General features: G+C 38.2%; 2 protein-coding genes across 5 annotated transcripts in view; both read right to left on the reverse strand.

Annotated features, from left to right (window-relative positions):
- The window catches only part of zmp:0000001200 (dedicator of cytokinesis protein 9), a 112745-nt gene extending 111773 nt beyond the window's left edge, over positions 1-972 (reverse strand). For both annotated transcript variants that reach the window (XM_042494354.1, XM_042494352.1), the window contains exon 1: positions 557-972. In XM_042494354.1, the coding sequence (XP_042350288.1) occupies positions 557-673 (117 nt within the window). In that variant the 5' untranslated portion in view covers positions 674-972. The remainder of the gene's footprint in view (positions 1-556) is intronic.
- Positions 973-3526: 2554 nt separating this feature from the next.
- The window catches only part of LOC121948780 (FERM, ARHGEF and pleckstrin domain-containing protein 1-like), a 75980-nt gene continuing 64118 nt past the window's right edge, over positions 3527-15388 (reverse strand). For 2 of the 3 annotated variants that reach the window (XM_042494246.1, XM_042494245.1), the window contains exons 17-27: positions 14721-14802; positions 13620-13857; positions 13054-13184; positions 12879-12947; positions 12321-12410; positions 11947-12029; positions 10216-10328; positions 9821-9981; positions 5768-5875; positions 4864-5015; positions 3527-4750 (exon numbers count right to left, since the gene is read on the reverse strand). In XM_042494246.1, coding sequence (XP_042350180.1) covers positions 4669-4750; positions 4864-5015; positions 5768-5875; positions 9821-9981; positions 10216-10328; positions 11947-12029; positions 12321-12410; positions 12879-12947; positions 13054-13184; positions 13620-13857; positions 14721-14802 — 1309 coding nt within the window. In that variant the 3' untranslated portion in view covers positions 3527-4668. Of the gene's footprint in view, positions 4751-4863; positions 5016-5767; positions 5876-9820; positions 9982-10215; positions 10329-11946; positions 12030-12320; positions 12411-12878; positions 12948-13053; positions 13185-13619; positions 13858-14720; positions 14803-15388 lie in introns of those variants that run through there. The other variant, XR_006106184.1, reaches the window with a different exon arrangement.

Here is a 15388-nt window from a genome sequence, read left to right on the forward strand (position 1 = left end):
TTAGACCCCCTAAAATCAAGAAGGCCTCATGACCCTACATGAAGCTTTGGGGACCAATAGTGGGGGTCAGGACCCCCAGGTTGGAAACCAGTGACCAAAACCCACATGTGCTCAAACCTACAGGGATGAAAGTGACAGACTTAAAGAACTCTGCTAGTTTATCAAGACACACAAGGGCATTTAATCTTTTGCATAATCTACAATCAAAATATAGTTGTAAGAGCTTTTCATATCGTGAAATATGCGTTTTTTGCAGAATTTCCTGTTTCTTGATAAATCTCTCTGTCACAGACACTCTCATTCATTCACTCCAAATCACACTTAAAAACATTTCTAATTCAGACACTCCATAGTATGACCTGCACTTTTTCTCCGACAGCCCACGTGTGCTCCCTCCCAGCTGATCTACAGTCAGCTGACTTTTTGCTGAAAATGTGCGTAAAAACAGGTGATTCTCAGCTCCACATGGGCTGAAACAGACATGCTGACACTGAGCGAGGTGGTATTAAGGTAAAGGAGGTGAAAGGGGAGGAGGGGAGTTAAGGTGTGTACTTACAACTAGCACGGACGTCCTCACCACCTCAGAGACACTTTGCCTGAGTTCAGCCGCGGTGCCGGGTTTGCCCAGACCCCGCGTAAACCTCCTGGTCTCCGGATGCGCTGGAGTAGCCATCGTTGCGCACAGCTTTGCATCAATGACGGTTCAATCCACAAGTTAAACAAGCGACGTTCAGAGGAAAATCATCACCGGTTTATCTCCGAGCTAGTGAGCAGCACGAGTTTGAAGCCGCCTCATGTTGTTGTGTGGCTGCTGATTCACTCCCTCCTCTCGAGCTCATAGTTTTCGCTTTAAAAACTCAACGCGTGCTGCATTGTTCCGGCGCGCTGCCTTCTTCCTCGGGATTTATTGTTGTCATAATAAAGTATCCTCTTGAGGAGTGTTTCATTGGCCGTCCAGCGCCAGACAGGAGGTGTATAATCTGGCTGCCTCCTCCGCGCACTCCGCCCCTCACCGGTTTAAAGGCCGGCCCACCGGCGGCTGTGTGTGAGCTGCTCGGCCTGGACTTTGGACTGCAGGCGCTCATTACAGTGTGTATGACTGGGCCAGTGTTTTCCTTTAACCAAATAAATAAATACAAAATAAAAATAAAAATCCCAACTCCGGAAATGTGTTAAAGAGAGTTACCACTTTTGTTTCTCCTGGTATTTTTCCCATGTCTGGATCAAACTCCCAGAAAACTACAGGTGCGCTGCACTTCTCTAAATCAAATATATAATATCTATTCATTTTTTTGTTTTCTTCTGGTATTTTATACCTGTGCTATTCTGTTTTAGCTTGTTTTCATTTTCTAATCTCTTGGCTCTTTATTGATTGTTTTTAATGTATTAAATGTCCTTTTATATTGTGTTTCTTTTGCACATTGTATGAAAAGCACCTTGTTGCTTAAATGTGCTTTATAAATTAACTTGGCTTGTATTTTCTAGTACTTTCTATCCTCATGACTCTTTAACAAGTGTTTAAGTTATATTTAAATGTCATTTTGTGGTGTGTTTCTTTTGACTTTATCTAGATGTTGAAGTTTCGTGTAGAGCACTTTGATTTGTCTTGTTGCTAGAATGTGCAATATGAATAAACTTGTCTTACCTTGAAAAAGTCTATTAGGTCAAACTAAATCACATTTTCACAGAACAGACGGATAAAAATTGGTTAAAGGTCTAGTGTGTGGGATTTGGTGCCATCCAGAGGTGAAGTTGCAAATTGCAACCAACTGAAACTTTTCTTAGTGAGTGGGAGAACTGCAGAGGTCGACGTGAAAACGCAAATGGCCCTAACCTGAGCTGGTGTTTGATTTGTCCATCCTGTTCTACTGTAGAAATATGGCAAACTCTGTTGGAGGGGACCATATGTGAATGAAAATGGCATTTTTTTTTCAATTTCTACATGTTTTTTCTTTTTTTTTTAAGGACTTAATATATACAAACAAACAAGGCAAATAGGTACATTTTAAAAAATCAAATAACTTTTGTCTCAGATTGAACAAGATCACATGTAATTGATTTAACGTTTTCCAGGGAAACCATTGAAGAGTTTTCTTGTCTTAAAAGTTTTAAATGGCTCATGATAAGTCAAAGAAAACACAGCAATTCTTAATTTTAGGTGATTAAATACTAATGAAAACATAGTTTTAAATATTATATATTCAGCTTTGGCCAAAAAATGCCCCTAAATCAAATAATCAACCTGGTTCACTGACATTACATCACAAAAAAGGTGACTATACTCAATATTTAGTCCTTTTTCTCATCTAATGTCAATGTTTTGATTGCTGAGTGTCTAAAATGAACCTCAATGCTGTAGGACATAACTTCTGATATGAGAAGGACTTTATTAATTTATTTATTAAAATAACTTTGAAGAGTTTTTTTGTTTTTATAGTACATTTTTGTTGTCAGAAAAGGTACAATTTATTAACAGAAGAGAGAGAAGGAAATAATAAGCTCCAATAAACTATGAACATCCACACGCTCACTCAACACTTCATTTAGTGAGAGGATGCGGTACATAAAACACAATATTCAATAGTTTTGCTTAGTTTTATGCATACATGTTTCTATATCACTCCTCTTCTTTGTTGACTAATTTTGAATATTTCTCATATTTTTTTCATTATATAGAGGGTGAATAGTACTTTCAGACTGTCTAAACTATTTAATGTATAATCTGAGAGGTGCTGACCTCCTGCTGTCATAAAGAGATAAATGCAGATTTATTTTTTAAAAAATGCATAAATTACACAAATTGATATTTTGGTTACACTCATCGTGCAGGGGGGCTTTCAGCGTTTTTGGGGCTTTTCTGAAAAAATCTAAGAGCAACTGAAAAACACAAATATACCCAAACTTCATGTCATGACTCAACTGAAGCAAACGTCTTGATCAACGATGCCATCTGTAGGTCACAGCTGTAAACACACTGAAGAGCTTCTCCGTTAAAGTCAGATGGAAGACCAAATCACAAGCAAGTCTCAAGTCTTTGTACTCAAATCCCACCTCAAGTCAAGACAGACGAGTCCCGGTATAAAGCTGACCAGTCCAAAGTCCCAAGTCCTTAACTTTGAGTTTGTGTCCTAAATGAATCATATTTCATCCTTTACCCAAAGAAATGTCATGTTACCAACAAGTTACAAGAATTCTGATTTATTTTGTATGTTTCTGTCCTGTCTTGTATTCAAAATTTGGAGTAATATTTTTATCTTTCTCTTCCCAAATTGACTCGGAGGAAGGTATCAAGGATTTTAAGTCAAAAGGCTCAAGTCCAAATTAAGTCACATGTTTTTGGTATTTCAGTCCAAGTTGAGAGTCTTTTTTTGATTTTGTCAAGTCAAGTCTAAAATCATAAAATTTGCAACTTGAGTCTGACTCAAGTCCAACTAATGTGACTCAAGTCCACACCTCTGGTTACAGCTGATGATAAAAACATCACTCTATTCCTTCAGCTTCAACAAAAACACAAAAAACACATATATATAGTTTGAATAAGTTTTTTTTTATTGCTTTCATTTCCAAAGAGCTCTCTGTTGTCTGAAAGAAAAAGAAAAACAACGCTGCAGTTCTTAGCAGAACTGAGGTTTTTCCATTTCATTTGCTTCACTGCAATAACCCTGTCAAATGCATATTTCCATTCATTTAGACCCATAAAAAGATCTGGTATCTGTGTACAGGAGGCAGCCTAGTTCAGTGAGGGCAGCGGCGCTTGGAACTGAAAGTTTCTATTTTGTTTCACACATAATCTTTAAAGCTTTCAATAACACTCACTTTCATAATACAGCGATTATGACCAAGTCTCACATTTTCTCATACAGGTGAAGGGGAACTTTAGTTAATAATAATAATAATAATAATTAAAAAAGTCAGACATATTCATACAACAGATATCAGCGAATAGAATATTTACTTGAAATGGCGTTAATCTGTGATGGCAGCTACCCCTCTGTGATCAATCCTAGGGTTATGTCAATAATACAACAAAATAATTTCATATTTTCTTTTCTTTTCTTTTTTTGTGCTGGGCCAGCTGTGACCAGAGCATTGATCGTTAAAGGGCGGCCTGTTTTAACATGATTTAAAATGTCATGGTACACAGTATCAGGAGACGCTCCTCATCCCCAGTGTAACAAAATAGCATTAAAAAGTCAAGGACGTTGATATAAACCAGTTTGGCACTGAAGTTGCAGGACATTTTTAAAGCAGCAGTTCTCAATAAATGAAAAGGTACACAAAAATGAAAATGCGGTGATAGTTTAACTGTCTAAGAAAGAATGCAGAACATCTATATCAACATGTTACCTGCTGTAAAAACAACCAATGACAAAATGTAAAATCAGAAAGATAGGAAGTGGTTCAGACCATTAGAAAACAGTATAAAATGACATCCTTAAAAAGAGGTTTCAGAGTTGAGAGTAAAAATGCCAAAAAATGCAGTCTCTGATGCAGTCTAAACCAGCGGACATGTCACCATTAAAGCATTAAAAAGCACCAAATGTGCATGGACACATGTACAAATGTCCCAGATACGTGTAGAAAAGAAAAGCAAAGAGTCTAAGAGGAGGGACAGGAAGGGCAGATGCCACCTGAAGGAGACGACGTGTGGAAACAAGGAGAGCCGACTCAGTGAGGATGGGACTCTTTGCTGTTCAGGACACGAGCACCGCTGGAGGGGACCGTGGCACTGCGGATGACTTCCATCCACCTGCGGACAAATAAACACTTATTAGCAGACAACCAGGACTCAAATAAACAAAAATAACAAACAAACCTGCAAATACATTCAGTAAATGAGAATCTGCATGATTTCATTTGTACCTCTCAAAAGTGTATTCACTCTCCGATCGGAAATAGTAGACGTGAGACTTGAAATGCAGTTTGAAGACATAGTCCTTGTGGATGTTTTCAGACTCTGAGGGGATGGTGACTGAGTAACCCAGCAGAGGTAGACTAGCCAGAGGATAATCATCCTGAGAGAAAAATTAAAATGACATTAAATTAGAATTTTGGTCATTTAAAAATTAAAATAACAATCTGGGATAAAAGAAAAAAAACAAACAAACGGATAATATAACAAAAAAAAATTGCTTAAATAAATATTGCAACACTTTCGGCTAAAATACCATTGTGTTACCTAATTCTGCTGTAAATAGTGACTTAACAGAAGTTAGAGGAAGAACAGCTTAGAGATTCTTACTTTAATGAGAGAGAAAAGATAAAAAAAAAAAACCCTAAATTTTACCTCACAAATCTGTATTTTGATTTTATTTTTAGACACCGCTTTATTGGAAAGAAAGGCTAAGAAAAAAGAGCTTTAAGCTTCAGAACCGCATTTGTAAACTTGTAAAATCTTAACCCTTAAGTCCCCAGTAACTACAGCTGTCTGATTTATGTAGTGAAAAGTTCAAAAGATATCTCATAATTGCAGTGGAGTAGAAATATAAAGTAACACATCAGCAACTACAAGGGTTAAAAATTGTCCTTAAATTCAGAATAGGTTTGCTTGTAGTCCACTTCAGGTCAGCATCTCAGTGTGTTACACATTGGGACATTTATAGATGAGATAAAAAAACTCTGCATGGGAAAGCCTGTAAACCTCTATTTTGGCACAAAGATTTGACATTTTGCACAGAGATGTGATGCTTTTGAGCCCTGAGGAGAGTAAACGACAGAGTGGGGAGGGGAAAGAGGCTGTGGACAAACAGAGCGGAGAGTTCATCACCTGGTGAGACTTGTAGAAAAACAGACTGAAGTTGGTGAAGACCACCCAGAGCTTCTGCCAGCCGTTACTGTTCTTGAACTTCCTCAGTAAGTTTCCTGACAGCTGGTTCTAAAAAGACAAAAAAAACATGTTTTACATCTAAAACTTTATAAATGCATACACATTATAAGACCACTAGTACTTAGATTTTTTTTAAAAGTTATTTTAATTCATGAAATCAAAGGATATGTTTGGAGATATTCTTGATTTTTCTTGTTATCAAATACTCATAAAGATCCCAAAACCAACAGTGAACCGATCCTCCAAAACCTAATATATATATTTAGTCTGTGCCACAGACCTCCATGACTGTCCAAAACCTTTAAAACGGCAACTCAGATTTCTACCTGGAGCCTATTTTCGTATGTTTCTGTATTGAAGTGACTAATGGGAAAAACAAGTTTTGAAATCAGTCCAGTATTGAGCAAGACGGCTGCAGTCAGTGGCCGAGAAACAGGCTGCAATGTTACCTCTTGGGGCATGTGTGCACCATCAGTTTATGGCCACTGAGAGTGTTTGTTTTTGCCACTAACAGGCTCAGATTTTGATTGTAAGTGTCTGACATTATGTACAGGATCCCTACAGAGGTTTATTAAAGCCAAACCAGAGTTAGTGATGTTTGGAACAATGGACTGATGAGCCAAGATGGCAACTTTTATTTTGTAAATAAAAGTATTTTTTTATTTTTATTTATGATGATACAATTAAAGCTTATTTATATGGAGTCTGGTGGCTTTGGTGAAAGCAATTTTGGGGTCTTTTCTAGATAAATAAGGATCTTACTTTCAAACAAAAAGGTCTGCAAAGATCTTTTCCATAATGTGACACTTAACAGATGAACGTATTGGACACTGACGGTGCACAATTGCCCCGAGTGTTTATATTGCAGCTGTTGGCTGCAGCAGTACTCAATACTCATCCACTTCCAAAAATTGTTGCTCTCAGTAGTCTCTCAGAAACACAAACATGGTAAAACAGGCTCCACGTTGAAAAGAAAAGAAAATTATCCTTTAAATGCACATCAGTAAGCAACATGGTTGCACTGACTGACATGTTCTCTCTGACGATCCTGACCACTGTAGTTTAATTTTGTGTCAATCTTACAAACATTGTCCTAAATACCCACTAGAGTACCAAATGTGTATTGATCTGCAGCTGAAAATAGTCCCCAGCAAATGCATTAGTTACTCCTATTTAAGGAAAATGTACTAAAAACCACAGTGCCCTTCTGTTTAAGGTGATACTTTAGCCTTTTTACAAAGTTGTGACCTGATTTTCAAGGTAGTTGATTTTATTATCATTAAACACACAGGCTTGTTCCTGAGAACACCAGACAGCGTCAGGAAGTCAGAGAGTAATGAGAAGCGGATCAACACATTGCTGGTTTTGGTCATTTCATGGCATTTGTTGACAATAATGAAAATATTGAATATGGTAAGCCTTATTTGTTTGTGCTTATTTTGTACTTCCAAGCAAAGTGTGAATCTACTGTTGTTTTTAAATTTGTAATCTTTAACACCGGTAGTTTATAAAGTAATTATGAAAACAGGAACTGATTCAAACAGTTTTTGGCTCTTCTGTTACATTATGATTAATGATCATATTGCTTTGGTGGTGAATTTAATTTTAGGTTTTCAGCCGTCAATCACAAGTTTCTGTGAAACCAGTTAATGTCACTGATGTGACTCTGTCGCTTTTACGACAAAGAACTTTCGTCCTTGTGGTAAAGTTCATGTTAACACATACACTGGGCCTCTCCTGTCTGCCTGGCTCCTTTACCTCTAGACTCCTGCAGGATTCACTAAAGGAGAGGCTCTGAACACGGTACCAGCAGATAACAGACAGAGGCACTGGTCCCTGGCCACTGGGGGGCCCCACCGGGGGGGCCTTATTCTCACTGACTGGACTAGGGTCCTCTACCACGGAGGAACGCACAGACGCATGGGGAAAAGAGAGAGAGACAGAGAGAGAAAAAAACAGACAGGGAGGGAAGGACAGAAACACAGAGACTGAGTAGGTGAGACACAGGCATGCAGTGGCAGGGATAAACACGGAGGCCGACCACAGTGTGTCCAGGCAAAGCTGTGAAGAGGACGTTTGTTACAACTACAGAGGAAGAGCAGAACTAGATCAGGGCGAAACAGGATCCGTTCTGTTAGTGTGAGATGAGGACGTTTAGCACATCTATGTACTGCTCTCTCTCTATTTCTAGACGATCAGAGACTTAAAGTGCCAGGGGAGGAGAAAAAAGACAGAACCACACGGGAGAGCCACAGTTTAGAGTTGAGATAAGAACATCACGCAGGCAACTGTTAGCCAAAAGAGGGAAGAGGGGAACAGTATCCTCACTGAGGCTGCAAATAAACAGCTTTCACATGTAGTGACTTAAACATGATGTAAGAAAAGCTCAAACATTATTGATGCAAATCTCTAAGGCCCATCATTTTCAGTTTTCAACAATTTGTGTGGAAAAACACCTGGATTTTCAAAATGATCAGTTTGAAGGTAGTACTATGTGAAGTTTTTGTCTCATAGTAGCACTGAGTACAAGTGAGTCCCTGTTTTGTTTGCAGGATTCACATGCACCCGGTTTAAAAAATTTGCTATATTAACTGAAATAATGATGACATGTCAGTGTTGTTCACAACTTGTTTCTGCTGTCCCAAAGTAGCCAAAAAAATCAGCTATTGCAGGTTTAAATAATTGCAAATGTTTTTTGAGGATGGAAATACTTGTTATTTTACAGTATTTAGAGCATTAATACAGCAACAAACCACTTGCTATGTAAAGACAGAGTGGAGTAAAGGCATCCTGGGCACAGCATGAAGTTACGCTACCTGTGTGTGTTGAATGAGCCCCTTCCCTTCATGTCCCACTGACTGGCTAATTGCTGCCACTTTGCTCATGCAGCAGTTACTCCTAATAATGTGCTGCTCGTCACCACCATTTCAGCTCAATTGAAAGCCTTTTGCAGGTAATCCTGCTCCAAAAGTTGTATATAGCTTCTTTAAATCTGTAACTTTTGTTTGTTTACAATGACGGTCTTCAACGTTTTCAGGCCAAGGAATCCTCAGCTGAAAGAGAGATGGAGCATAGACCCCCTAATGCATATATTAAACTGAGTTACATAAACTGGGTCTACAATAAGGTATAGGGCAGTCTAGAGTGCTATTTTTTAACATACCTTAATGTATACAATACTAAGCCATCATAATAATAATTACTGATAAATTCATACTGTATGAAAATAATGATTACTAATAGATTCATACTGTAAATTTATACATCATGGACACATCTGGCAAGGATTCATGGGTAACAGTTAGCCTATCATCATGTTATGTACTGTTAATTTATGCTTTTGTTTTTTTTAATGAATAGGCCAATTCATCTTTACAATTAATATGTAGGATTTGTGTATATCTATAATTTTCAGATACATTTGAGTTTAAAAAAAAAGAAAGAAAAGCACGTTAGATTATCTGTCACTCGTTCATTTTTCTCTATTATTTTACTCTATTATTCATTTAAGTAATTGAGATTTTCTATTACCTTTTATTTTCTCAGAGAAAACAATTTAGTGTTTGCATTATTTTATTTTAATATTTCACTTATTAGTTCTTATTAGTTCTTACAAATATAGTTTATTATTATTATTACTATTTATGGCAATGGCATCTATGAAATCAATTTTCAATCAGGCTTTCTATTATTTGTTTACTTATCTGACTTTTACCCATTTATTGTTTCTGTATTTAAACTTTTTATTTTGAAACATAAACAATGAAAAGATTGAGCCTTAAAATAGTTTCAGTTCATGAGCTCAATGTAGCAAAAATGTAGCAAAAATCTGTTTCTAACTAAAAAAACAGTGAGATGACGGAGTGCAGTGCATGAGGATACTGTTCCCACTGAGAGATAATCAAAGTGAATTAAGATACAGCACACACTCAGACACAGAGAAAGAAACAGTGAAGCAGGAGGGGAGGAGCAGGTCTGAGGTTTGGCCGGTACCTCCACAGCTACGCTAAAGTCCACCATGGACACACTGGTGTTCCTGTGCCAGCACACGTGCACCATGGTGTTACCACGGTGAGGGGCGGGCCTCTCCAGCGAGGTGTGCGACGCTGTTATGTCGTCTTCAGACTCCGCCTCCACCGAGTCCTCAGGGCATTCTGGGAAAGTCAGGAGGTTGTTACTGCTAGACAATGAGCAGGGTGGTGAGGGGGAGAAGGGCGCTAAAGCACAGACAATGTCAGATCGTTCACAAATCAAACGTTGTGTATTTGGGGTTTCAGTCTGTAGGGCTTTTACTCAAAATGTTAGTGTTTCCATAAAAGTTACTTTATATCCACAGTTTATTTTTTAAGTATAAATCATTACAGCTGCATATTTATGCAGTAACTTACTGTTGTCCGTCAGATCGCTGGTCAGAACGTCAAATGAAGGCCCGTTCCTGGTTTTTGCTGTCTCTATCGCCACCTGTATGTCCTCCATCCACTTCTCCATCTCTGTTAGTGAACTAGGATGAAAAAATCACAAATGGACAAAATGCTCAGCGTGTCCCATCATTAGTCACAGCATGACGGCCTGGTGGTTAGAAACAGTCCAATAAACAAGAATGTCATAAGTTGGATCCCTGTTAGTCCAGGTGTCCTGCCAAATTTTCCTTGAAAAGACACTAAGACACCATCTGCTCCTTTATTTAGACCAGATCAGCAAAACGTTGGTTTGAAGGCAGAAAAGTGGTCAAGATTTTCTTGTTTTGTCACAATAAAAAAAAGTGGTAATGATGGTAATGAATCCTATTTCTTGCATTTATACATATTCAATCCATCTTGTATGTTAAGACAGTATTAATTAATTGCTATTAATTAATTGGGTTTTACAAATTGATGGCAGTCTATCATAAAAAAAAGTTAAAGATGTAATATCTGACTCTGTTGACAAAAGCAATAATTTATCACAGTGAACACTGGAGCTGCAGTTTGCAGTCCCTGCAGTGCTCCTCTCAGGCTGCAGAAAAAACCTCCACCAATCAGACGTAAGGCAGCAGACTCTTCGTAGCCAGAGAGACAAAGCCCAGGGAAAAGAAAGCACTGGTCTGCTCATAAAGCTTAACTGCTGTGAGATCAAGGCAATTATTTGGAAGCGACCTTGATGAGCATATCAACATCTTTAGTAATTTAGTCTTTAGTTCCTCTCTTCTCTCGTCTGGACGAAGGCAGCTGGACAAAAAGGTTTTGTTTGCAGAGATTTTAATGACTGAAATGAAACTGGAAAGGTACTTGAAACTTTACTATTTTTTTCCCTCCAGGCCTATATGAGGTCATGTTATATAGAAGGTTCTCTTTGTGGCCACATGCGGCTGCCAATTACAAGAAAATGATAGAGTAAATAATTCTCCAAAAGAGGGGCCTTAAAGTGGATTTTTGTGTTTCACTGCCACAACATTCAATTTAAATTCAAAACTCTTCATTTGTCCTTGAGGGGCAATTTGCAGAGGCATGTTGAGTAGGTTACACAATATAGGAAATTTTGAAAACCTGTGAAAATGCAAGGAAAGCTCTACATATTGTAAAACAAGCTGTAAAATTAATGATAATGGAGATAAAAACATTAGAGCAGAGTTCGATTTACACATCATTATAATAATGATATGAGAATGATAATATAGCATAAAAAGGATGTATGAGAATTAAGATAATACTAGTGCAAAAATACGCTGTACATGTTGATTATGAGAATAATTATGCCAAAAATAATAATCAAACAATAAAGTGTGTCTATGATGTCATTATTAACACTTATATGGTCTTATTAAGACATAATAATGTAGATAAGCATCTTATAAGGATTTATATGGACCTAATTATATATTGACTGAAAGTGTAAAGTGAGCGTGAAAAAAACTGGATTTTTAATGTGATTCTCAGTGGAAATAATGCAATGGCTGATAATGTGTTTTTTCAGTATTTGTGAGATCTCAACTGCATCTGACCAGAATGCGTGTAACACTTCTTCAGTGTCTCCACACCGAAATCCCACCACTCGAGCAGAAACACACATACTGCTGTCACTTCGGGTTAGACTTAGGTCCAGGTACAAGGTGTCTGCATACTGTCGACAGCTATTCTTACCTTGCTGCCACCACCACCGACTGCTGCTGTCCAACCAACGTGAAGGCGTGCGGCACACCCCACTCATCTTCACTCTCTCTGATCTGGAAGAAGAACACAGAGACACAGAAAAAACATTAGAGAGCAGCCGTATCTAGGACAGCAAGGACCAAAATAGACAGAAAGAGAGAGAAGGAGGGAGGGATGATGAAAAGGAACTGAGAGAGAGGGACATGTGTAGTTCTCCTAAAAGTGTGTGTAACTATGTGTGTGTGTGTGACTCAGGGCGGAGACGCTGCAAAGAGCTGCCGTTCAGCTGTTTGAGGCGGCTTTGTTTGCAGTAATGACAAAGTGGTGACAGACGTTTGTGTTCGACCGAGAGAAATAGCACTTACTGTCATGCCATGAAGCGGCAGCTGCCCGTGCACTTTGAACTGATTGGTTGCCGTCATCCCTCGACTCGTGTACAAAATGACATCGCTGAACTATCGTCGGAGAAAGTAGGAAAGGGTAGAAAATGTGAATGAACAGTCTTTCAAACCAAATGCCTTTGAGATTGTTTTCTGTTTAAATGATTAAAGTGAATGTGTATAATCCATGAATAATCCTGACACAGTCAAACAATGTGTCATAAATACCACAAATAACTGATTAATTAGACTATAAATTATAACCACACAAACACTTCTACAAATTTCTAATGCTTTGTTTATCAAACTTGTATTTCCTATAAAATCAGACATGCGCAAAACTCTTGAACGCCATACGGCTGTCAAAGATCTGAGCAACATGTGATATTTTTCCCCAAAATGAACTTTTGTAGTCGCTCTTCATCTGCCAACATCATCTGAGTGATGTGTGGCTGGAAAGGATGATTATTTTTCCACTGAGATCACTCCACTAAATAATTCGATTAGTGATATGACCTAATCTAAAAAGAAAGTGGGTGTTACCAGGAAAAACATTCGTTGCTGTAGGCCTTTTCCAGACAGTTTGCTGAGGCAGCCTAACCTGATGAACTCCTGTGAAAGTAAAACCATGCATCATTGATTAGACACATACCATCCAGGGTGTCTGAAGAGAGCTAAAAATCTTTACCAGCTCATTTCTTTCAAGCTTTAAACTCACCCGACCAGGAACAACAAGATTGTCAACGCCAATCAAATCCTTTTTCAGCTCCAGAAGCTTCTGGAAATTCTCCATCTTGATTAGGCTTCCCTGGAGCTGCTCCACCACCTCAGACACATCTGCCAGAGCAGCTACACACAAATGAGGAGGAAGAGATTAATTGAGATAGACTGTTAGATTTTGCTACAGTACAGCATCTTTTCATAAAACTGGGCTGTCTATGCAGTAGAAACATGCAAATACTTTTGGAATTGTTGCTAGGTGATCACAGAAAGCAAAGGAAAAGGGCTGTGGCATTTGCTTTTGCTCAAGAGGTAGAAAACCTACAACTATCAGAATGCACTGCACCCCACTGGAACAATAAACGCTCCAGCTGATGCAGGAAGTACAATCTGCAGTTCAAGCAACAGCCCTCAAGCTAACGAAAATTTGAGATGAGCAAAGAAATCTGGGACGGGTGTGGAGGAAAGTTAGCCACTGTTCATTTTCATTTACTACCCACATTGTTATAAAACAAAACTGGCTGAAAATCTGCCTGAAAACAACACTGGCCTGAGCGGCCGTACCTCTGCAGTCCCTGAAATCCACGTGAGTAGCTGGGTAGTGTTTGCACAGGCGCTCCAAGATCTGCTTGTAGTGACTGAGGCGGTGCAGCGGCCGTAGAATGAAGACATTGAGGGGGACGTAGCAGACCTTTTGCAGCTCAAAGTCCCTGCAGAGACTCTCCAACCTGCGTGATGCCCTGCACGCCTTCTCCAGCTCCACCAGAACTTCTGACTGTTTATGCAGGTTCGCTGTCAAGGGCTATGGACAAATATGGAATATGGCACATACGAATGAACAGGGTTCCTACAGCGTGATGCAAGTTATATTTAAAGCTTTTTAAGACTTTTTTAGTGCCACAAAAAAATGAAATGAAGACCAGTTTTACAATACTCAAAATCAAAGGCAAAAAATATGAACCATAATCAATTATGCCAGGTTTCGCCCAAATGTTGTAACAAAATATGGCTTTTTTGGTCAAGTTGAAAAGTAAGATGATCCACTTATATTCTAAAGATGTTCATTTGTAACTTGATTGGATGTGATAAATGTATATGAGTGCTGCTGATTCCTCTAACCTGATCTGCATGAAATAAATTACTTAAAAAATAGATAACACACATTATTATTTTACAATGCAAAACCAGAAAAAAAAATCATGGAATCCAAATCCCCTTGTCTTAGCATTTTGGAAGACTGATTACAGAAGATTTCACCCTTTGAGACCTGGATCAACATTAGTTTTCTTATAATACATTTAGATGCCTTTGAAAAGGGTTTAACCCTTTGACATCTAAGCAAATTGGTTTGATTTCTTTTGAAAACATGAGAGAAAAGACAATTAGCAACTTCACCAGGATATCAGAGAGAATGACCAGAACATTAGTATTTTTTATTTCAACAACTTTTGTTTAGTAATTTTCTTGTGATTTTTTTTTTTGTTTCTGGCTAATTTGGGGGTCATTTCTCATTAAGTTGCTCACTGCCTTATTCCCATGTTTCTGAAACAATTTCCTCAGGTTTCACAGAGTCAATACAAATGAATGTTATTTTCAGAATAATGAATTCAAAGTCTTTTAAGGCTTTTTAAAAATCTATAGGCACCCTTATTAGTTGTGCCTCACCTTCAAGCCTTGAAGGTTTTTCAGCATGACATCTCCGATGCGCTGGTAGTCTCCTTTTATGTGAGCATTGGAGCGTCCTTCCCTGAAACAAGATAAACATCAGCAAGCTTTTTATCTTCTTAAACACTATGGAGCCACTCGTAGACAGTAAGCTAACTGCAATAAAAGCTCATCGATTATTCAGACTAGCTTCAATTCATGCAAGTAAAAAAAATGAAGTTGTAAAGGGCTCTTTAAACTTTGAGATCAACCAGCAGGTGTCTCCCTTGAGCATGGCTTTCTCCACACACTTTGCAGGAGTGATAGGCTACCACTGCTGGATTCATTCAGAATATTTATTATTTTGGAACAGTATTTTATCAGGGGCTTTTGGGAAACATATCTGCTCTGTACACAAAGGGAACAATGTTCACAATGCATCCTTTCTTATCTATGATGAACAGCTTTCTTATCATACTCACAACCACAAAGGTACATGTCTGCTAAAATATTTGAGTATGCAAAGTTAAAAAAGAGACACATGCAGTGCTGGATAATTTGCACATGCATTTGAATGTGGTTCTCTTCTGCAGAGTTGTCTGTAATATTGCTTTCAGCTTTTATTTAGAGTTCTGACGATGACTAGTGAAAATAGGCTGTGAAATACAAATACTTTATGTCTGCAGTTA

This window comes from Plectropomus leopardus, chromosome 10 (assembly GCF_008729295.1).
Source record: "Plectropomus leopardus isolate mb chromosome 10, YSFRI_Pleo_2.0, whole genome shotgun sequence".
NCBI classification, from domain to species: domain Eukaryota; kingdom Metazoa; phylum Chordata; class Actinopteri; order Perciformes; family Serranidae; genus Plectropomus; species Plectropomus leopardus.